Source organism: Echinococcus granulosus, assembly GCF_000524195.1.
Source record: "Echinococcus granulosus chromosome Unknown EG_S00034, whole genome shotgun sequence".
In the NCBI taxonomy this organism is placed as follows: domain Eukaryota; kingdom Metazoa; phylum Platyhelminthes; class Cestoda; order Cyclophyllidea; family Taeniidae; genus Echinococcus; species Echinococcus granulosus.
Genome location: NW_020170414.1, coordinates 143,238 through 152,999, shown reverse-complemented (window position 1 = coordinate 152,999; position 9,762 = coordinate 143,238). Strand labels below are relative to the sequence as shown.

The 9,762-nt window shown below is 43.3% G+C and overlaps 1 protein-coding gene across 1 annotated transcript; it reads left to right on the top strand. All coding sequences in view use genetic code 11, as the record gives it.

Moving 5' to 3' along the window:
• Positions 1-1,010: 1,010 nt before the first annotated feature.
• Positions 1,011-6,823, top strand: EGR_04975 (hypothetical protein; the record flags this gene model as incomplete). The annotated part of the gene is made up of 3 exons (XM_024494224.1): positions 1,011-1,157; positions 4,721-4,791; positions 6,718-6,823. The coding sequence occupies 3 exons, from the start codon at positions 1,011-1,013 to the stop codon at positions 6,821-6,823; spliced, it is 324 nt and encodes a 107-aa protein (XP_024351318.1).
• Positions 6,824-9,762: the final 2,939 nt, after the last annotated feature.

The window sequence follows — 9,762 nt, the reverse complement described above, 5'->3', positions numbered from 1 at the left end:
TGGGACAAGTGAAATTTGGCGTATATCGGGTGTCTCGTGCGCAGACTCAGTGCTCCCAGGTATGGGTGGCAGTGACGCTGACCAGGAACTGAACCACCACGGCTGGAGCTGTCACAGAGGAATTAGGCACGTTGACATCTTTCAATAGTCTTACTGGTGAGCTTGGAGTCAACTGTTGTGGATGAAGAGGTATTGAGGGGCTTCGCGCGTTATTGTTGGCAAGAGACTTGCCCCTGTCATCATGCATTGTTCAAGGCACCCGCTGACCGCAACGGTTGACTGGCATCCTGATTGCCGGTGTCTGAAACGAGCTGGATCCGTGGGCATGCTTGCCAGCTATCAGCACTCTTGGTACGGGTAGTTCCAGGCTTAACCCTCAAGACAAGGCCTTCAGCCACCCACCACACTAACTAGATCACACAGGCTATAAGAGATGGCAATCGGTATTCAGCAAGTCGTTCAAAACCCAAAACTACATTAAAACCTTAATTCAAACGTCCAGTTAGATGAATTCACTTATGCCCACTGTTTGGTATATTCACAGGGTGAGGCAAAAACCAGCGTGAAAAGCAGAGCAGATGTGTGCTTTGGAAACGAAGCACGCATTAATGTACTTTGGGATGGTTAAATCACCAAGAAAGCAAAATCAGGTGAAATAAATAGACACAAGGAAATTGTCACCAAAAGGAGGGGGGACAGAGTTGGTTGGCTAACCAAAAGGGAAAGAGAGGCAAAAGTTATCTTATTCGTGCAAAATAGGCATCCTCAGTACTCTCTTTACTTTCTTCATCGTCCGTCGAGTATGTCTCGTTGGCATTGGTGTCTGGATTGCTGACGAAAGAAGGGGGCTCGTTGCTGGCATTCAGAGAGAGCTAGTGACAAAGGCCGGAAGGGTGGAAAGCGCAGAAGTGAGGAGGAGGTGGAATGGTTCTATCAAGTCGTGGTAATGTCTAGACGCCTGCAGAATAGCGCGCTTTGGGGATGATTGAAGGTGTCGGTAACTTAGCGGCATGGAAATGCGTGGGCACTCACCTGAAAAAGCAACAAGGGAAAAAGTTGCATTGGGACTTTGCTTCGCATCGCACTTGAAGATTTTTTATTATTATCTTCTTTATTATCTCATCTTATTATCAAAAATTCAAGTCACTTATCGGAAAGTAATAGGAATGAATAAACTAGCCGAAATGAAAGACGGTTAAGCGCATTTTGGTGCCATTTTGACCCTCTATTCCGTGCCTCACCTTAAGCCCCACCCGGGAGTTTTGGACTCGGTATGATCTAAAGTACTGAGAACACGCTGCAACAGACAGCCATTACTGTGGTGTGCATTTTAGCCCTCCTTACGAGGATTCAAGTTGATCTGTTGACAAGTTCATGAGAATGGATGCCTACATTTTAAACCAGTGTGAGTCCCGTCAAAGATGGAGCTAATATGCGAATGAGAAACGAAAAAACTGTCCTCTAATAAGTCATTACGAGAAAGGTGGCAAGAATGAACAGAATAGTCGATGCCACGGTTGTAATGGAGCTCGAAAATAGACGTTATCACTTCAGCTCCCAACACATTCTTCTGCGGTACCAACCGGTAGCGAAACATCCTGAATTTGATTGTCCAGATTAATTGAAAATGGCTCGTTGCATGGGTGATTTTGTTTCATGCCTCCGGAGGAATCGGCCAGATTGGGAGGGTCAGCCAGCTAGCGCAAAAATCCTTACCTCAAGTCCCCGGGAAGCGTTCTAAAAAGTCACTGCTAGAATAAAACCACAACCCAACTTTATCCCACCACAAAAGCATGCGAGAGGTGAAGGGGAGAAGGAGAACAAATTAGACGACCTTTTTCCAGCAAGAAGAATGCATGAAATTCCATAGAGCTTTCAATCAACAGGATCCTGTTCATTCTTCACAGATGTAAGTTAAATCCAAAATTTTCTTTACCATGGGGATCAAATAGCATCGTGAATGCCCATTAGTTCCTTTCCATCACCATCGGGGGTATGAATCACCACAGTGTTAATCTTTTAACTATTGGACAGACGTCTATTTCCATTTACAATGATCTCACTTCAAAGATAACCGGTTACCGTGATCATAAATACTGCGAATTCTGTATCTTCATTGTTACCCTATCACCATAAAATACCATTGCTAATTTATTTCATTACTTAAAAATCTTCTTTAAAGTAGATTTTTTGAGGCTAGAATGACCCTGGGTTATTGTCCAGAGTTAATTTAAATGCATGCAACAGCTATAAGTGGAAATGAAGCGCAAACCATGCTACCCACACTCAGAAGGAATGCGAAGAGGAGGCGGAGGAGGAGGTAATGGTGCCAATGTCCATTGTTTCCATGCGAGATGAAAGATTTTTCAAGACAACAGGGACAGTGGTAGTCAGGACCGGCGTGGCGGCGGTGGCGGCAATTTCAATGCACTTCGGTCCTTCGTAGTCCTTTTCGGTCTCGTCGACGGAAGAGTGCGTGGCCATCATTGAGTCCGGCAATCGCTTGAGAAGCATCGCCTTGATGTGTCGCACCATCTCCGCCTCTGTTGGTGCAGGCGTGTAGGCGGATGAGATGGTGAAAATACAAAGGTCAAGCAGGTAAGTAAGAAAAGGTGTGCGGAGAGTCACTTGTTCTGTGATTAGCTCAACTGACTGTCCGAATGACTACCACTATGACCAAATCAGTGAGAGGACGGATCGGATTCGAGGAGCGTTCAAAGCAAGCCTTTAACTCAGAGTCAACGCAAAGCATTTACCTATCAAAATAATGCTTCCCCCGCATCAGTGGACCCAATTCGGTGCAGGGAGAGCATGCTTTGGCGGGGCAGCCTGCCCACATTGGTACCCAGAGTAGTATATTCCAAAATTGCAAATCGTAGGAAATAATTGTGCCATATTCACATTCTACACGGAAATTGCAGTGCGTTATGCATGAAGGCGTTTAGGATGAGGTGTCACACGTGTTGGCCAAACGCCCACAGGATTAACTCACTGCCGTGATGTGTACTGGCGATCGAGATCGCAGCTGACTGACGTAAGACAGACTGCCTCTGTGATGAATGCATTCGTACCATTCAAACGCCTGACTGACTAAGAGCTGTGCTGTGCTTGAAGTCCTCTACACGACTAGGCATAAGCAGCACAGCTGCACACACCGAGGCCCCCAATATTACTGTAGTCTGCCATCTGGATCAACGATGACTAAAGTGGATTGGGACTAAAGCTGAATGAGAGCAGAGACAGAATTGCTGCCTACCAACGCGTACAGCAGCACCATGACAGAATGCTCTTTCAATGACTGTGCAATTAAATCCCAGTTCGGACCGAGCAGTCTCATGGTTGAGATCCAAACAACAAAGCTGCAAATTACTCGCCAAGACTGGTTTTTTTTCCCCTACAATTGAATACTGGACGGTCTAGCTGCTACCAATTGAACGGTCGCATTCCCACTGTGACTGGGCGTTTTACGACCTGCTCCCATCCACCGATATCGACTGCAATTTGTTCCTGAGCCCTTTTATTACCTGGTCGGCGGAGTGGTTCCGGTAAAACACATGTCCACAATACATTGTTGAGAATAGCTAATGAATATGCCATAATGGAAAAGCATGGCGATGCATCGGACCACCAAATAATCAACTGAACACTTCCACGTAGCCATACCTTGTAGTATGCAAGATGGTAGCAAGAAAAGATGAGTTTTCAGGCGAATCGTATCCCAACTAGCCAACTTTTTACACCACTAATTCATTTCCAATGATTCAAAGTTGTTGAAAGCTTCAACACATAAAATCGCGCCATTAATTTTACAACTCCCTTGAGTGACACATTTGCATACCCTCCCTCTTACCCCTACTTGGACCCACTCAGGCCGCCACTGCGACTAGCCCACTTAGTGAGCACCCGCTGGTCACACCACTGACCGGCCCACTTCATTGATGTTGAAGTTGCCAGCTGTACGCAGCATCACTATGGCCTAACGGCAAACCAATGGTGGGACAAACAAATGTCGGTAAAACTTGACTACATGAATAACCAAAAATGCGGACAAATGCCTGAAATGACTACAATTTGCCGACACAGTAACAAGAAACAAGGGTAATTTCAACAATGCATTCAACGAAGGAGTAAATTTGCTCCATAATGAATTAGTAATTCACTTCTATCAGAAAAGGTTTATAAGATTAGTCACCGTGACATTTAAAAACCTCTGTAATGTGCTGATAGTTCGTTCAACTCCTCATTTGATTACACAGGTGCTCAAGTCTCCGTGCACTGGCCTTCCGCTCCGCGGCATGACCTCGGGGACAAGGCAGTAGCCTCTCAATTAGCTTGTACGTCAGTAATACTTATTCTTGCATGCTACTATCGCTTTCTACCACTGCAGGGGAGACTTGGGACGTTACGTCGGTAGCCGTTGCAAGCGAATCCGATCTCAAAGGACGGCTACCCTGATTTCTATTATTGGGCATCTGATGTTAAAGAAGGGGACCTGTGAATACCCCTAACAAAAGGGTTAAAGTTGACGTTTGCTTTCGGCTGCTACTCCAGCTCCGTGTTCTGCCGGTTTGCAATTGACAAATGAAGCAACAGTTGGCGTAAACCATTTGGAATGCTTCGTTGCAGAGGTGTCTAGGGTTCCAAGGAGGAATAGAAGTAAAATATTGTCCCAACGAAATTAACTAAAACCCAGCCTTTCATTAAATCACTCTTCTTTTAGGCCAGTATTGTTACGACCAGTGATGAAGATGCAAGACGGCCCCGTGGTAGAGCATCATCAAGTTTCCAGCAGTAAGAGAACTGCACTTTCTCTCTCTTCCCCAGTACATTTCCCAAACAGGACGAAACTCCAAATCTAGTGGAGTTGCGAAGATGCATCAGTGACATGGAGATCAAACACCAATGACAGAGGCGGCTGATTCGTAAGTGCTATTTTGTTAAGGTGGAGACTACGTTTTGACGGCTGATGCAAGAGCCTGACCAAGGGGAGCTCCAGAGACGACGTCCAACTCCACTCTTGTGCATGGTCGTGTTCGTCTTTAAAAGAAATGCGATAAATTTGTGTGTTGAGAGATTACACCAAATTAAGGAATTACGGAGCCAAAAACCAAACTTTGTGCGTCTGACACCTTCGACAGATACAGCGGACAAATGCTCATTGCTAAGAAATATGCATCCGTGAATAATTAGGAAAGTCATAAGGAGAGAGCAGGGCACTTATTCACCTCGGCGTTCTGAGCAAGATTAAGTTCTGATATATGAAGCTTGAAACCCTTCTTTTGTTGATACGTATGCGAAAATTTTTGGCTCTATCCGCTTTTACCCTGTTGGGGGCTCCCCTTGCTAGATGTCATGAGATTTACCTGTTTCAGTGCGATGTGATCTCTAAGGCATTTCTGCTAGCATTAGCATCAGCACCACCAACAGTTTATTGCCTCTACTCATTTGGCTACACATTTAACAGATGAATACGGAATATTATATGCACGACTGCAGGACCACTAACCATTCATCGAGGGGTAAATATAGTAAAAACCTCTCTCCCTTTGATCTTGTGGTACACTTCAAATTGCCGAAAGATTTCTGAGGACTGAAATTGCCAAGATCACCGATCAGAATGAAGAGTCTTTGTAACAATACTACTTGATGACCATATCAAACTATAAATGAGCCTTTTCAGTTCCTTGACGTTCAAATTTCAAGCAAGAGAATTGGACTTCATATAGAACAGTGGGTTGTCAATCGCCCAGCCAATCAGAACGTTGAGATTAGGGCTACTTCCTGTTTATTCAGCCTCATCGGGTAGAGGTATGTTCAAATAAGTTGAAAGATGGAATAATTACAAGAGACTACCATGTATCACAGACCTTAAAGCCCTTCTTCTAATCCACAGTTAAAAGTATGTGCTTTTTTCCCCTTTCAACTCCAACTTAATGCTATTTCAAGCACCTATGCGTTGAATGCGCTCAGTACTAAAATTTTCCACCAATGAAAATAGCAATAATCTTTAATGGACCCTACGGAAGGGCAATTAAATTATGCACACACAAGCACCATGAATGTGCTTTGGTCAGAATGCACTCAGGAACGAGGATATGATGGTCAAACAGCTGAAACTTGCAGTCTAACATGCCTTTGGGATCATTGGGATGGTAAACCTACTATACCATTAAGTTAGCCACTCCACGAGGGAGTGCACTGGTATCAAGCACAGGCAAATAAAGGCCTGAAAAAAGGGGCGTAGACTGAAACGCACCAGTAGTTGTTCTCCTCCTCAGACCACAAGGCGAGTCTTCGAGGTCTTTGAAGGACTCGAAAGCCGTCTCCTCATGCGGCACGGTGGACTCGTGCGGCATCAGCATGGGCGGTGCGCGGAACATGTAGCAGAGGGGATAGTAGATAAGGTTGTAGCAGCTGTAGGAGTAGAGGTCTGCGAACTGCATTGCCTGCGATGAGAAGGTGGTCAGTCGGGAGCCTGAAAGTAAGAAACTTCATGGAGCAATCAGCACATTTCTATTGGTTTGACGATTAACTGGGCGGTGTGCCGAGTGAAATTGATTTGTCCAGGTAACTGACCTGCCCATTGTCTGCGGATGTGGTATTCGACTTCAATGAACACAATCGTTACTTGTAAAATATTCTCCTTCACTGTGAGACCCATCAGTCAGATAATTGTCTTAAAACTTGCATAAAAATTTCTCCTTCACTGTGATCAAGAAATACTAGGATTTATTTCCTTTCTTTCCTTTGTTCTACTGACAAAATCGCTACTGCAGTGTCAGAGGAAAATCAACCACTACAGTATGGATGTAATGCTGTCTAGGTGCAGCTAACCTGGGACCAAGAATATTCTGCATTCATTTTGGTGCCTCACACTCAATCATTACTACCAGATGCCAAATTGTTGTGGCGTGAGACACTCAAGCAACTCAGAGCGGCACGCATTTGTGACGTTAGTGAGGTGGGCAATAAAACTTTTATTTTACTGGAGTGGCTTACCGTGATAAATAAATAAGAGAACCAGTATGCGAAATCTCGCTTCAATACTTCATTTTGTCATGAATTTTGCTCCAAAAATTACTAACTGCGAGGTAAGAAGACTGCGACTGATTCCATATTTTAGACAATATTTCCACTTTTTGTTTACTTATTCACTATCCATACGCTACGTAAATAAGGAGAAATTAGGGAGCAAAAGAAAGAAAAAAGCTTTCACGATTATAGGCAGTTAATGAGTGAATTGCTGCTTACATTTGAGAAGGTCACACTCTGCAGTGTGGTAAGGGGAATGCTACTTGAGTTCACAAGAATCCTTTTACAAAATGTGAAAGAAAACTTGTAGAATAAAATATTTTTCGTCTAAAAATTGCACTCATTGGTTTACTTATTTTTATCCTCGTCGAATTTCCTGACAAGTGATGGGGGAAAGTGCCTGCAATCTAAAAAAAGGAAAGGTGGAGACTCACCATGACGGAAAATACTCCCCAGAAGGCCATAAGCTTCATTCATTTCGTTGGCAACTCTCTGTAGCATGCAAAGGGAGAAATAAATACGGAAGTTAAATGCGTTTTCCTTAACCAGGATTTTGTTTAAGGTATTTAAAACGAAATGTAGTCCTACTTCTCGTTTTTCGATTAATAATATGAACGACCAAACAATGGTCGACCCTGCGAACCTGTTTTAAGTCGGCATAAGGAAACCAGTCTACCACAAAGCCACCTTCTCAGAACCGAAATAACTGGTCTACGTGAAATTCAGTGTCCTCTCTCCACATCACTCAACAGTACCAGACAGTAAATTCAATATCCACTTTGTAAACATCTGCATGAACATACCAGTGAAATTGGATGTTTGCTTACAGGTAGTGAACATTAATGCGTTTGAGAGGGATGTGGATTACTTCAAAGAAGGCTTGTACACTTATTTACGCTGGCCACTGACATTTAAGCTGCTTTGATTTTTACTGACACCAACTTGATATTCGTCCACCCACAGCACAATTCCATTTATTGAACTGTGTGTGAAAAAAAGATTCAATTTAGTAGATTTCATAACTTAGAAATGTCAGTTTTGATTCTAAAGAACCATGTCTGACACTCAAGGTTGCCGAACATAATACCCACGAATGAAAAATGCAATCAAAATTGATGCTGCAATTCTTTGATTATTTGTTCAACTCTTCATTTCAGTTTTGCGGGCACTCAAAGCTCCGACTTTATACTTCCGCTCGGGGCCACGCTCATATCATCCAGACCTTCTGTACATAGACGATACATCTTTCACCCTAGTGTTATGCCATCTTTCAACGTCAGGAAAGTTTGGAAGGGTTACATTTGCGGCAGCAGCAAGCAAACCCGATCCTAAAGAAAAACTACCCTGATTTCTATCACTGGAAGCTAAATCTTAGCATTACATAAGGGTATCTACTAGGAGAATCTGTGTACCCTCCTAACAGAAGGTTAAAAATGCCGTCAAACTTCGGCAACCACCCAGTACTGTGTCCTGAGGGAATGCTGTTAACAACTGAAGCGACACTGGTCGTTAACTATGTAGAAAGGTTCGTTACGGAGCTGTTTACGGTACCCGAACGAAGCTGTCAATTAAATGAGCAAGCGGTACCTCCTCCACCTCTCCACCGGATGAAGAGAACCCCGATAGGTGTATGGTTAGGTAGCACTGAATAGAGAACAAAGTGGCAAGGAGGAACAGAGAAGAAACCTAATCCTCACGAAGATATTTTGAACTCCAGCTCTTGTTAAATGAGTCGGTATTTCAGGATGGTCATATGGGATGGACTGTACATTCCCTTCCTCTGATACGGTTGCCAAACGGGGCGGAAATTTGGATTTAGCGGGATTGCTAAGACATCGGTGATGGCAGGATCAAATATCGTCGCACTAGCAAGCAAATTCGATGACTGGCGAGGTTGACTAGTAGGCCTTTTTTTGCAGCACCGACTACGTTGTGATGGCTGACGCGGGAAGCTGATCAAGGGACGGGCTATGCAATACTTTGATCATGTGTTTAACTATTCAATATGGTTTTGCGGGCAATTAAAGCACCGCCTTTATACTTGGCTCAGTCTCCGAGCCATGCCATTAACACCTCAGTCCTTCTGCTTTTGAATTATTTATCCTTTTTACTTCAGAGGAGGACTCGAAACGCTATAGTAAAATCGAACCAAATCTTCGTCCTCGCTACTGCTTGAGCTCAAACCACTTTTTTTTTCAATTTTCGTGGAACACTTTTATGAGGATTCAATGTGAAGCTCATATAATACTCTCCAGCTATGCGGTTTTGAAGCCTTCTCTGTTGTTTAAAGTACGTGCTAAAGTAACTGCCGACATGCATCTATTTAACATCTCTTTTGAATGGTCAGAGTGCAGATATTTAGCTCAATGATTCCGGTCTACTGATAGTTAAAAAGTGATTTGTCTTTGGTACATACTACTGATATGGAAAAGTAAAAATATCGGCAACCAAATAATAGGCTTTAAAAAATCACTACGTCTTCAATTTGTTTGTTTTTCTACAAAGGTACTGAAAAGAATTGAGAATAGGAAGTTCAAAGATCATTTTAAAGATAGACTATCTTCAAAAGTGCTTTAAACGAAGTGAATCTCGCGTGAGTAGTCTTATGCAGGTATCACCAGAAACGCCTCCACATGAAGTGAAGGTTTAATGCCAGAAACATTGCATTGTTTTCTTGTTCCAATTTCTGATAAAAACGAAAAGTGATTTCCTACAATTATTTTATGCTGA